General features: G+C 36.9%; 1 protein-coding gene across 3 annotated transcripts in view; it reads right to left on the minus strand.

Annotated features, from left to right (window-relative positions):
* ANKRD17 (ankyrin repeat domain 17) overlaps positions 1-15,033 on the minus strand; it is a 257,813-nt gene that overhangs the window by 5,089 nt on the left and 237,691 nt on the right. For all 3 annotated transcript variants that reach the window (XM_006871557.1, XM_006871555.1, XM_006871556.1), the window contains 4 exons: positions 14,099-14,296; positions 5,675-5,923; positions 1,802-1,980; positions 684-848 (listed from right to left, as the gene is read on the minus strand). In XM_006871557.1, the coding sequence (XP_006871619.1) occupies positions 684-848; positions 1,802-1,980; positions 5,675-5,923; positions 14,099-14,296 (791 nt within the window). The remainder of the gene's footprint in view (positions 1-683; positions 849-1,801; positions 1,981-5,674; positions 5,924-14,098; positions 14,297-15,033) is intronic.

Below are 15,033 nucleotides of genomic sequence, written 5' to 3' on the forward strand. Positions count from 1 at the left end.
AGAGAAGGACTAAGAACTGGTGGCCAGGAGCAGACTTGCAGACTGTGCACTTTGGAGATGTAAATTATTATATATGCCTGAGTGGGTTTTTTTGGTTTGTGTGTTTTTTAAAAAGCTAAAGTGGATAGAGAGAAATACTTTTAACTCATGGTATATGGAAGGGATTATAATTAATGTAATGAAACAAGTTATATAAATGGTTGAATGTGAATAAAAACAAAAAAACTTTTAAACAGTAACTTCTAGATGGACTTCTTCATACCACTGCTAAGTTGGATTCCTGGTATGGTGCTGTAGGAACTGCACTTGACTGTGAACCACAGGGTTGGCAGTTCAAATCCACCAGTTGCTCCTTGGAAACCCTATACCAGGTTGCTATAAGTTGGAATTGACTCAACAGTATTTAGAAACAATAATGACAACAAAATTTCCATGAGTAAATTACAAATGTTTTACTTATGATTCACTACCCAAAGGAATACATAAAACCTAATAATTTTAGCTACAAACTATTTCTGTTATTTTCCACATGCATATAGCTTTAACTTTAGCTATATTAAATTTCTCTCAATTTCCTCATATTTCTATATTCACTGTATTTTCTTGATTTGCCTGTATCTTCTTTGTCATGACATTTCACAAAATACAAGACAAATATTTGTTCACTAAATGTGCAACTTTACCGTTTGAGGGCCATTACTTTCTGTGGTGCTTGAAACCATCTTGATCAGTGAGTTCCAAGAGGGATCTGCAGCATGAGGGCCATTAAATATGGGTCCGCCAGCACCGTCAGGAATAGGTGCCACTGGAGGAATCATTGCATTACCATACACAGAAAAAGGCATACCCTAAAGAAGGGAAAAAGAAAAAAAAAGTTTATACAGATTCATATCAGTGTTGACATTTACTAATATAACGGATAGCCATAAAATTGATTCATTGACCATTCATTTTGGAAAAGCATTAGGTATCTGAGGAATGCTAAAATTATTTTCCACTATATGATTTCTTCTAACATCAAATTATAAACAAGCCTACTATATCTAAAGGATCTCTGGTAGCATAGTGGTTACCAGGCTGCTAAACTCAGGCACAGCAGTTTGAAACTACCAGCTGTTCCATGGGAGAAAGATGAGGCTTTCTGCTCCTGTAAAGATTTACAGCCTTGGAAACCCTGTACAGTGTCACTATGAGTAGGAATAGACTCCATGGCACACTACCATCACCACCACTACATCTAAATTACTTAGTAAAAACAATATTCTTTCAAATAGTGGATCAAAGTCAGGCCTTATTTAAATAGTTATAAATATCTATCTATGCTTTAGCGAGATAATTGGACTGTTACTGTAGTCATAAGCCTCAGTATTATTTCATAACTGCTTTTCCATTTGAAAGTAAAACTAAGAATAAGGAAAAAATTCACAATCATAGGAACAAACAAACAAAAAACCCAAAGCAATTGCCATCAAGTCAATCCTGCCCCATAAGGTTTCAAAGGCTGCAATGTGGTGCTGTAGGATAAGCACTCAACCACAAGGGCGGTTTGAACTGCAAGGTCGGTGGTTCAAACTCACCAGCCGCTCCATGGAAACCCCACACAGGGTTGCTATGAATTGGAACTGACTGGAAGGCACTTAACAACAACAACAATCTTTACAGAAGCGGACTGCTACATCTTTCTCTCATGGAGTGGCTGGTGGGCTGGAACTGTTGACTTTGGTAAACACACAAGCACTTAAACACTGTACCATCAGGACTCCATATAAATAATTAAACACTTCATTTAAAGCAACATTACCCCAACTTTAGGAAAGTCCATGTATCCTGCAGGAACATGCTGATGGAATGTACCAGAAGGAGTTACAATTCCTGTACTATCTCGCTCCATTGCTTGGTGCTGTGAAAACACTCCTGGATCTGACATTGGCCTATGAATCATAGGGTTTCCCATCCCAGGGTTACACCAGTCTACTTTGTCTGAGAGAAGACAGAGAGATAGAGGAAACAAAAAATAGCGATATTTAAAATCAAAGGACAGCAAAATAACACATTTTATTTATAAATATCAATCTAATATTTTCCACACTGAATTGTGAATTATTCTTATAATAATAATTTATTTTATATATTTATTGTAATATTTTATGTTTATAGGTATATAGTAGCCTAATAGTCTAAATACTTGTTACAAACAAAAGGAAAAAAAAGCTTAAGAGGCTCAAATGAAATATCAACATCACCTTAAAATGACAAATAAATAAAAGCAAGCTTGCATTTGACTATTTTCAGAAAACAAAATTAAATAAATTCAATTAAAGATCACAGGGGAACAAAAATTTCCTGAACTCTTAAATACTGTTCTTGTTAAACTCCATGAAGTCAGTTCCAACTTATATCGACCGTATGAAACACTATCTGGTTGTATGTCATCCTCACAATTGTTACGTTTGAAGCCATTGCTGCTGTCACTTATCAATCCATCTACTTGGGGGTCTTCCCCTTTTCACTAACCCATCATTTTACTAAGCATGATGCCCTTTCTCCAGAAACTGGTCCCTCATAATAACACGTATGAAATATAAGAGATACTAAGTCTCACCATCCTGGTTACAATTCTTCCAATACAGATTTGTTTGTTCTTCTGGCAGTCCATGGTACTTTCAATATTCTTTTCCAACACCATAATTTAAATTGATTGATTCTTCCATGGTTTTCCTTATTCACTGTCCAACTTTCACTTGCATATGAGGTGAAAATACAATGCGCCTTGGGTCAGGCACACCTTAGTCAGTCCTCAAACTGGTATCTTTGTTCTTACACAATTTAGAGAGGTCTTTTACTCTAGATTTGCCTAGTAAAATACATCATTTGATTTCTTGACACTGCTTCTATCTAAGCAAAATTAAGTCTTTGACAACTTCAACCTTTGCTTCCTTTACCATGATGTTACTTACTAGTCTAGTTGTGAGGAATTCTTGATTTACACTGACATGCAAGCCATACTGTACATCTTAATATTTATCAGTAAGTATATTCATTCCTCTCTTGCAGCAATTAAGGTTTTATCATCTGCATAACGTAACTTGTTAAGGAGTCTTCCTCCAATTCCTGATGTTATGTTCTTCATCATATAATCCAGACTGTTAGATTATTTGCTCAGCATAGACACTGTATAAGTATGGTGAAAGGATATAACCCTAGCATACATTTTTCCTGATTTTAACTCATTCAATACCTCCTGTTCTAGTCTAATGACTGCCTCTTGGTCTATGTACAGATTCCTCATGAGCACAATTAAGAGTTCTCCAATACCTACTATTAGCAATATTATTCATAATTTGTCATGATCCATACAGTCATTAAAGCACAAGGAAGCATCTCTCTGATATTCTCAACATTCAGCCAAGATCCATCTGACATCAGCAATAATATATCTTCTGAATCTGGCCTGAATTTCTGGTAGTTCCCTGTCAATGTACTATTGCAATGTACAAAATTTTACTTTTATGCGATATTAATGATACTGTTTGATGATTCCCGATGGGTCACCTCTCTTTGGAATGGGCACAAACTCTTCTGATCATTTAGCAAGATCACTGTCTTCCAAATTTCTTGGCACAGATGAGTGAGTACCTCCACGGCTGTATAAGTTAGGTGAGAGATTTCAGTTAGTATTCAGTTAATTCCTGGAGCCATGTTTTTCATCAATATCTTCAATGCAGCTTGGACTTCTTCATTTAGCATCATTGGTTCTTGATCATATGCTATGCTTTTTGGTACTGTGACTCTATTTTTCTTGCATTCTCTTTTGATGCTTTCTGCATCATTCAATATTTTTCCCACTGTTGTCAAATGCTGTCTAGTAGGTTCTGAGTCACAGTTATCCCATAGAGGTTTTTCGAGGAGTGGGTGGTGGGTTTGAACCGCCAACCTTCTGGTTAGTCCTCAGTGCTTACCCCACAGCACCATATCAATATCACAAGTTGAAGCTTTAATTATGTATTCAGTTCTTTTGGTTTGGAACTGTGGAATGTGTTCTCTTTTGGCTTTCTAACTCCAGGTCTTTGCACACTTTATTATAATACTTAATCTTGCCTTCTTGATCTGCCCGTTGAAATTATCTCTTCAGTTCTTTTACTTCCTCATTTCTTCCATTTACTTTGGGATCTCTACACTGAATAGCAAGTTTCAGACACTCTTCTGATATACTTTTGGTCTTTTCCTTATTTCTTGTCTACAGAATGAGGTTATTTGCTTTCTTCCTATATGATGTGCTCGATGTCAACCCACAACTCTTCTAGTCTTCGTCTTTAGTGTCTAATGCATCATAACTGAAATAGTCTCTAAATTCACATGGTATATGTTCAAGGTCATATTTTTGGCTCTCGTGGACTTCTTTAAATTTTCAAGCTTCAGCCTGAACTTGCACGTGAACCACTGATTATTCACTCTACTTCTGCCGACGGCCTTGTTTTGGCTGATACCATTGAACTTGTTCTGTTGTCTGTTCCCTAAGGTTTAGTCAATTTGATTCATGTATATTTTATCTAATGAGGCTGAGTTATAGAGTCACCTTTTATGTTGTTCAAAAAGGTCTTTGCAATGCATAAGTCACTGGTCTTGCAAAATTCTAACATGCAATCTCCAGCATCATTTCTATTACAAAGGTCATATTTTCCAACAAAGGATACTTCCTCTTTTTTCCAACTTTCGCATTCTAATCACCAGTTAATTATCAATATATCTTGATGGCAATATCAATCAGACTGAAGTGGTTGGTAGAATTCTTCAATTTGATCATCACTGTCTTTAGTTGCTGGTATGTAAATTTAGATAATAGTGGTGTTACTTGTCTTGCCTATAGGTGTGTAGATACTATCCAATAACATAACAAGATTCATAATGGATCTTGAAATGTTCTTTTTGAGGATAAATGCCAAGCCATTTCTCTTCAAGTTGACATTCTCAGCATAATAAACCATGATTGTCAAATTCAAAATAGTAACAGTACATTTCAGTTTATTAATGCCTATGATATTGATCTTTAGGAGTCCCAATTCATTTTTGCCAACTTCCAATTTCTAATATTTAATTTTGTTCATTCATGTTCTGAATATTATTAATGGACATAATACAGTTGTTTCTCTTCATTTTAAGTTGTGTTCCAGGAGCAAATGAAGGTCACCAAAGTTTTGTTCCATTCATTTCATTATGGTCAAACTCCACTTTAAGGAGGCACCTCTTTCCTAGTTGTATTTTTGAGTGCCTTTCAACCTGAAGGACTGACCTTTTTGCACTACATTTGACAATGTTCCGCTATTATTCATGAGGTTTTCAGTGGCTATCCATTCAGAAATAGTTTGTCTTTCCTTCTTCTTAGTCTGAAAGCTCAGCTGAGACCTGTCCACCATGGGTGACCCTGCTGGTTTTTAAAATATTAATGACATAGCTCCTAGCATCACAGCAACACACAAGCCATCACAGTATGACTTCAACTGACAGATGAGTGGTGGGAACTCTTAAACAAAAATCATTAGGCAAAACAAAGAGATATGAGTACAATTTTTAAAAAAGTGACCATGAAAGTTAAATAATATTTACAATAGTTAACTGAATATTGCTTTACATTTACATGAACTTAATTTCTAAGTAGTAAGATAACATATCATACCTTGATTGCCACCAATCCCTTCAAAGGACCAGATCCCACTATGCCCTACTGATGTGGACAAATTACTCCCAATAACAGATGGAGTTGAAGTTCCAGTTTGCCTGATGCGAGCTGAACGTTCTGTTCCAATAGGGACCGGGACTTTCCTGTCCTGAGAGACGTTGCTGGGCTTTTCTGACCCTAAGGGTACTGATGATGGGGCAGGAGACGGTGCACGCACTCCAGAGGATACTGACTGTGCAGGGGAATCTAGAGAAAACAAATTGGAATTAGTATACATGGCATCTATAGAGCAGGTAATTTTGTAAAAACAAATCTTAAATTTTGAAGACAATTTAAATATGCATTCTCTAAGAGAAAATGATGATTCAGAAGAATCAAAATGAAATATAAAATTTTAAATTGTGAGCAATCAATTATGCACATTAAAATTGGTTAAAAATTGGCCTCAAAGACAGTTTAAAATTGGGCTCAACTGTTTTCCATTTAATAAGTTACATGACAATATGTGAAAATGAAAGTCCTGCAAGGCAGTCAACTACACATTGGTGCAACAGTTATAGGCTAGGCTGTTATCGGAAAGATGGTAGATCAAATACACCAACTGCTCTTAGGGAAAAAGATCTGCTAAACTGCTCCTGCACATTTTACAGACTTGGAAACCCTAAGAGGGTAGCTATGCTCAGTACTATGTCACTATTGTGGGAATCAACTCAATGGCACATAACAACAAACATGCAATTAAGTTACATAGTATTTAAATGAATTATTCCAGAACAGTAAAATTTAGCACTAAGGCAAAGACAAGGCCGTGTTTAAATTATAAAACATACAGTACCAAAATCAAGATACAGGTAAATTATTGCCTACTGAACACTTGTTCTTTGATATATTATGATGAAAACACAGCAGTTAAATTTTCTAACAAATGGTGAGGCACCATGGGATAAGTACTGGTGCTAACTCCAAGATCAGCAGTTTAAACCAACTACCTATTTCTTGGACACCCTATTCAGAGTCACTATGAGTTGGAACTAACTTAAGACACTTAACAGCAAAAAGTTAAGGAAAAAATTAAGTCAGGATAGAAGCTTTAATATGCTGGCAAAATATCAAGAAGCTACACCTCATTTCCAACTTTTATTATATCCTGTAGCTGTTTCCACACACTTCCTAAGTAAACCAAAAAACATAAATGCAATGTCATCAAGTCCATTCCAACTCACAGTGACCCTACAGGACCCAGCAGAATTACTCAACAGGAAGTTAAGGCTGTAAATCTTTATAGAAGCAGAATGTTACCTTCCTCCCATACAGCAGCTGGTGGATTCTAACTATCAATCTTTCAGTTAGCTGCTCAACTCTTAACTATCTGTACCGCCAGGGTTCCTTCATACTCAACAGAAAACCGTATATAACCTAAGATCCCAAAATCACACAAAAGAACTATAACCTAACATTTAAAAAGCTAATTAAAATACCTTTTTGGACAACCTTTTTTAGGTTGTTGCTGTTGTTTTAAAGTGCTGTCAAGTCTGTTCTGACTCATAGCGATCCTGCAAAGTTTTCTGAGACTTTACAACTTTGCTGCAGCAAAAAGCTTCATCTTTCTACCCTGGAGTGCTGGTGGGCTTGAATGCTGACCTTGTGATTTGCAGTCCAGGGCTAATCCTACAGAGCTACCACACTCTCCTTTTATAAGCAAAGAACTAAAACTTTAAATGTAAAACAGGCACAGCACCTAGGAAGAAGCTCAAGTAAATCAGGTATCCTAAAGTTCGAGCTTCATCAGCTCAGTTAGAAATTACAGGATTCCTGAGTTAAAATTCAAGGAACAATGTGACTTAAAAATTTTAAAAAGTCCTCCTGAAGTAAAATTACAATGCACCTTGTTTGAACTAAGTGTAGTGATTTCTAAACTACAATGGATCACAAGATGAATGTGGCTGATCAAGAATGAAATAAAACACTGTAAAGAAAATAACATACAAAATATCAATGTGAAACATAGAATACAAGGGTAAGTTCTGTTTTATAAATGTTATTTCCAGTTACATATACACATACAGTTTTTGTACTGATCACAATGCAAAATTAATTTCTTACTGTGGGTTAGTCAGTAAGTTCGAAAGCTAATGTATCTGTTCCTCCCTTTCAAAACAAAATTCTCATTTATTGTATTTTAAAGGCTTTTGATCCTAATACAGTTTTATAACATTCAATGTCAGAATGACTCACTGGTGAAATTTGCCAATTACTGAAACTCACAGACCAGAGAGATATATGCTAGTCAGAGGTTACTAATAAGTATACAGGCCACTTTGAGCATGTTGCTAGGACAGTCTCTAGTAGTTTCACTTGGATGAAACATTAGGTGAATGCAGGTATTGTTAACTGCTGGGATCTAATGAAGGGGGTTCTTCATTACAACTACTTAGTAATTCTGGGGCCTCAAGACAGAATTCTTTATTTCCTTTCATTTTTCAAAAGGAAAGATGTTGTATCGTCACATTCCAACTTATTTACCTTTGTTGTCATGTGCCATCTGGTACAGATTTCTCACAAGTACAATTAAGTGTTCTGGAATACTCTTACTTCACAATGTTGTCCATAGCTTGTCATGATCCACACAATCGAAAGCCATTGCATAATCAATAAAGCATAGGTAAACATCTTTCTGATATTCTCTGCTTTCAGCCAAGATCCATCAGACATCAGCAATGATATCTCTCGTTACACAGCCTCTTCTGAATCCAGCTTGAACCTCTGGAAGTTCCCTGTCAATGTATGCTTGTAGCTATTTCTGTATTACCTTTAGCAAAACTTTACTTGCTTGAGATATCAAAGAGATTGTCCGATGATTTCCACATTCCGTTGGGTCACCTCTCTTTGGAATGAACACAAATATGGATCTCTTCCAATCAGTCGGCCAGATAGTTGTCTTCCAAATTTCTTGGCAGAGATGAGTGAGTGCCTCCTGTGCCACCTCACTTTCTTGAAAGATTTCAATTTTTATTCCATCAATTCCTGGTGCCTTGTTCTTTGCCAATTCCTTCAATGCACTTTGGACTTCCTTCCTGAGTATCATTGGCTCTTGATCATATGGTACCTCTTGAAATGGTTGAACATTAACCATTTCCTTTTGGTACACTGACTCTGTGTATTTACCTTAAGGCCCTAATATTCCACGGCATGATATTCTAAGCAGCAGTGTGAAGAAGCAAGGAGTAGAACTAAAGAGAAATGTGATAAAACATATTCAAGCTTCCTGCTATTATTGTTAGGTGAACTCCAGTCCATTCTGACTCAGAGACCCTATGCACAACAGAAGAAAACACTGCCCAGTCCTGTGCCTTCTTCACAATCACTGCCATGCTGGAGAACATTAGTGCAGCCATTGTGTCAATCCATCTCCTTGCAGGTGTTTGTCACTATCACTGACTCTTTATTTTACCATGCAATGATATCCTTCTCCAGGAACTGGACCCTCCTAATAACATGTCCAATGTACATGTGATGAGGTCTCGCCACCATTGTTTCTAAGGAACATCCTTGCAGCATTTCCTCCATGAAAGATTTGTTTGTTCTTCTGGCAGTCCATGGCACTTTCAATATTCTTCTTGAATACCATAATTCAAATACACAGCATAATTCAAATATACAGATTCTTCTACAGTTTTCTTTATTCATTGTCCAACTTTCACAGGCATATCAGGTGACAGAAAATACCATGGCCCGTGTCAGCTGTATGTTAATCCTTAATCTGACATCTTGCTCTTTAAAACTTTTAAGTATTTTTTACAGATTTACCGAAAGCAATGTTGTTGTTGCTATTGTTGAGTGCTGCTGAGTGGGTTCCCACCATAGTGACCCTGTATAGTGTTTCCGAGGAGCAGATGGTGAGCTTGAAACACCAACCTTGCATATCGAACAAACTTTGTAGTCCAGCGCATGAACCCACAGCACCATACCAGGACTCCGATTTCCTCACTGCTGCTTTCATGGATGTCGATTATGGATCTAAGCTAAATGAAGTCTTTGACAACTTCAATCTTTTCTTTTTATTATGTTATTTATACCTCAAAGTCCTGAGGATTATCATTCTGTTTATATTGAGGTGTATAATCCATACTAAATGCTGATTCTCGTAAGTATTCAAGTATCAACTGATACTGCAGATTATTAATGAGTCTTCCTCCAAACCTGATGTCATATTCTTCTTTATATAATCCAGTTTCTTCATTTATTTATTCAGCACACTGACTGAATAAGTATGGTGAAAGAATGTAACACTAATGCCCATCTTTCCTGATTTTAAATGACTCAGTATTCCCTTGTTTATTTTTGAAAACTGCCTCTTGGTCTATGTACAGGTTCCTCATGAGCAAAGTCAAATGCCTTCACAGAGCCAATGAAACACAAGGAAACATATTTCTGGCTATCTGATGTCAGCCACAACAGCCTCTGATCTATATCCTCTTTAGTATCTAGCTTGAGTTTCTGGCTGCTTCCTGTTGATGTACTGCTGCAACCACTGAATTATTTAGCAGCATTTTACTGGCATGTGATACTAATGATATTGTTTGATGATTTCTGTATTTTGTTGGGTGACCTTTGGAATGAGCACAAATATGGATCTTTTCCACTCAAATGGATAGCCAGGAAGCTGCTTTAGAAATTTCTTGGCACAGATAATTAAGTGCCTCCAAAACTGTATCAGTTTGTTGAAATACTTCAATTTGTATTCCATCAATTCCTGGATCCTAGTTTTTTGCCAATGTCTTCAGTGAAGCTTGGAGTTTTTCTTTCAGTACCATCGGTTCTTGGATCAGGTTATTAAGTGCTGCTGAATCGGTTTCTACTCATAGCGATGTTCAAGGAGAAGCACTGGAATGCAAATCACAAAGGCAGTAGTTTGAGCCCACCAGCTGCTTCACAGGAGAAAGATGAGGTCTTCTGTTTCCGTAAAGTTTTGCAATTTCTGAAACCCTACAGGGTTGCTATGAGTCTGAACAGACTTGATGGCCCACAGCAGTATCAGCAGTAAAAAGATGTGGGGATTATATATAATTTATGATCCTAATTTGAATCTATGATGGGTAAATAGTAACGAAGGTAAATTATTGGGACAACTATGTGAATATGGAGTGTCTTGTGTTGCTACAGGATAAGCACTGGACTGCTACTGAAACGTCAACAGTTCAAACCCAACAGCTGTTCCTCAAAAACCGTATAGAGTCCCAGTGATTTGCAGATTACTTGGTAGGGCTTAACAACAACAATGTTGCACCATTCATTAATAAGGAATCTTGGTGTGGCACCGCAGAACAACTCAATGGACCACAAGGTTGGTATGAATCATAAGGTCAGTAGTTCAAACTCACCAATAGCCCCTCAGAAACCCTATACAGGATTACTATGAGTCGGAACCAACTCGATGGCACTTAACAACAATATTAGATAAGATAATATTGTATCAGTGTTATATTTGCTGAATTTGATAATTACATCAGACTTGTATAATAGAATGTTGTCCTTAGGAAATAAAACTAAAGTAAAAGGGCTTGAGTAGTGTGTGAGATCCTACATAGGAAAGCAGTGACAGCAGAGATGATGGCCAAGGTAATGGCATAGAGATAAGAGCAGCTGAGGAGTCTAGGTCCATGCACTGAAAAAGACAGTGTGCCTGAGGGCAGGAGGCTGGCTTACAGAATATATTCTTAGGACCTTTAAATGAATATGTAGTTTTTGTTTTGAATGTGCACATAAAATATTTTTGCTTTGCTCACTTGTGAAATAAAAGATCTTTTACATCAACAGGTAAGAAGTCGGGTAACTGTTGTTGCAGGGAGGGGATTGTAATCATTGAGATTAAGCAAAGTATACAATTTGTTGATGGTAAAACTGATGATCGTGTCTGTTATCCTCTACTTAATTCTCAATAAAAAGCTAAAGTAAAAGATATTGGTAGCTCCAACTGTATTTTTTCAGAAAAAAAATAACTGTAAACACATACTCACATATAGGTATACTGGAGGGAAGAGATTGCAGCAACCTGTTAACAACTGGCTAATTTGTGAAAATTATATATGAGTTTTCTGTGTGTTATTTTTGCAAGTTTAAAATGAAAAAAAAAAAAAAAAAAAAGGTTAGATCGGAGAGAAATAATCAAAATGGAATAGAACATATGAACCTTGATTGAATCCTGAATCAAAGAAAATAGTTAAACGATGTTTTGGGTCAACTTGGCTTATGTGAACATGGACTGCATGTCAGACATTTATTGAATTAATGTTACTGTATTAAGAGTTTACACACTTCTGGTGTGGTTCTATAAGATTATCACTGGACTGCAAATCACAAGGTTAGCAGTTCAAACCCACCAGCTGCTCCCTATACTTGGTTGCTATGAGTTGGAACTGACTCAAGGGCAGTTAACAACAACAATTAGGAGTTTAATAATGGCACTTTAAAAAAAAAAAAAGAGTTGCTGCATTTTTTGTTAAAACATTTGAAAGGAAGGTGCAGATATCATTAACACTTCAGTCCCAAACAGTTCAACAAGCTCTTATTTTTAAGTTATATATATTGAACTGCTTAGGGCTGAAGTGTTATGATAGCTGCACCTTCCCTTCAAATGATTCAACAACAAATGTAGCATATTTTTTAAAAATAGAAGATTAATTAATTTAAATGAGGAGAATATCAATGTTTCTTGCTCTACTTTTACAATTATTTATATGTCTGATAATTTTCAAAACAAAAATTGTTGGACTAAGCCATGAAAGCATTTTAACGGCCTCAATGACATTCTTTATCAACAAAGTTATGTTTTAAAAATATAACGATATTGGTTGCATTGTTATAGAAAGTACAATGGTACCACTACCAACTGCTCAGTAGAAGGTCCCAGAGAGAGTGGGAAAAAAGATGGAGCAAAACTCAGAATTACAAAAAGGAAAACTGAGCTCACTGGTCAGAAAGAGACAGGAGAAACCCCAGACTGGCCAGCCCTCTGGCACCTTTCAGGTCTAAAGGGGAACTCACTCTCATGGCCTAATTTTCAGTCTTGTGGTAAATGAGTATATATAGGAGGGACAACAACACTAGTATGGAACTGTCAATCATTCAAGATCAAAAGGGCAACATTTACCTAAGAACAAAGTTGAGAAGGGATGGGAAGGAGAGTGGAATGGAAATAAAAACCACAAGAAGGAAATGGGGAATTTTTGTTACATGAAAAGGATTGCAATCATTGAGGTGAAACAAAGTACAAGATTTGTTGTAAGCCTTTACTCAATTCACAAGAAAGTGTTTTGTTGGTTTGTTTTAAAGAGAAAGAAACTCAGCTCAAAATAGATTTAAAAAATATTCTAGGTTTCATATGGACTACTGGTGTGGTGCTTTAGGATAAGCACTTGGTTTCAAACCACAAAATCCAGCAGTTGAAACCCAGCAGCCGCTCCTTAGAAATCCTGTACAGGAGAGGTGGGGAACCTTTTTTCTGACAAAACTTATAGCATCATTCCTGGGCTGTACAAAATTATCAACTTAAAATTAGAGTGCTATAATTGGCCAAACATTTAATAAACTCACCCCTAAAGTGGAGTCCTAGGAGCTATGGTAGTGGTTATGAATAGGGCTGCGAACAGCAAGGTCAGTAGTTCGAAACTACAAGCTGTTCCACGGGAGAAAGATGAGACTTTCTGCTCCTGTAAAGATTTACACCATTGGAAACCCTGTACAGGGTTCACTATGAGTCGGAACTGACTCCACGGCACATAACAACAAAGTGGCGTTCTCAAAGTGAGGATTTTCATTTTCTTTACATACAGAATGTTGCGTTCTTTGATATTCACTAAGTAAGCATTTTAAATCCTGTTCATTTTCAGCAAGCAAGGTTATGTTGTTGTTGTTGTCTTGGTGTGGCGCCGTCGGTTAATGCATCAGACTGCAAAGCTGTTCGGTAGTTCAAGCTCACCAGCAGCTCCTCGGAAACCGTTTACAGGGTCGCTATGGGTCTGAATCGACTCGGTAGCAATTAACAACAACAATGTGATGGCTGGAACTGTGGTTGTTTTGGCACAGTCCGACCAAATGATTTCATAGGCCTTATATGGTTGGCGGGCCGGACTCTGCCCACTCCTGCTTCATATGGTGTTTCTTTGAGACAGACCTGACTTGATGGCACTTTAACAACAGATTTCATATAATCTATATTGATTCTAATAATTTTAAAACCAAGAAACTCTCTAAATATGATTCTAATTTCAAAGACTGTCAAGATTAAGAATTACATTTTTGTAGTATTAAAATCACGATGGAGTTTAAAATGAAAAATTCCACACTCTAAAACACTTAAAATCTCTTGTGTATAAGAAAAATATGTATTCTTAATATAGCATTATACTGTATTGTACTCACCATTAGATGCTGATGAACATGGAGTCAACAAACTAAGTGGGGAAAAATGTTGCCTGTTAAAGTTAGCAGCAGCGGGTGCTCCACCAAGGGCTGTGCCAGGTCCATACATTTGACCTCCTGAAAGATTTGAGGCAAAGTTTCCCAAATGTGTAGACGAAGGTGTTACAGAACCATATGGTGAATCCATATTCACAATACCTATAATGTAGATAATAGATCATTTAAGAAATGTCTCCTTGGTACAATGTTTTTTCCTATTACATTGAGAATTTTTCTTATTACTTTATAAAGATAGCTACTGGTAGCATAGTGGTTACGAATTGGGCTGCTAACCTCAAGGTCGGCAGTTCGAAACTACCAACAGTTCTGCCGGAGAAAGATGAGGCGTTCTGCTCCCATAAATATTTACAGCCTCGGAAACCCTGTGCAGGGTCACTATAAGTCGGAACTCACTGGACGGTACTTAACAAGAACAAAAATAATAATTACCAAGGAAAATACTTGCATTGGGATGCTAATCAGCAGCTCAAATTTATCAGCTTCTCTGCAGGACATAATTTGCTTCCATTAAAATTTGCTTCCTCAGAAACCCCATGGAGCAGTTCCACTGTGTCATATAATGCCTGCTAGGAGTTGGAACTGACTTGATTGTTGCTGTTGTTGCTGGTTCAGTGCCACTGAGTTGGTTACAACTCTGTATAGGGTTTCTGAGGAATGACTGGTGAGTTTGAACTGCCAACCTTGTCATTCAAACCAACCTTGTGGTCTAGTCCTTATGCTACAGCACCACACAAGGACCTCAGCTGACTTGATGGCAATGGATTTGTAGTTACAGTAGAACACATGTAGATTTCATATTCAAAATTAGAACTTACATGTTTCTAGTTCTGAATTTAATGGCTTAATAGTTAATAACCAAAGAAATTTCACTCTAA

Source organism: Chrysochloris asiatica, unplaced genomic scaffold, assembly GCF_000296735.1.
Source record: "Chrysochloris asiatica unplaced genomic scaffold, ChrAsi1.0 scaffold00169, whole genome shotgun sequence".
NCBI classification, from domain to species: domain Eukaryota; kingdom Metazoa; phylum Chordata; class Mammalia; order Afrosoricida; family Chrysochloridae; genus Chrysochloris; species Chrysochloris asiatica.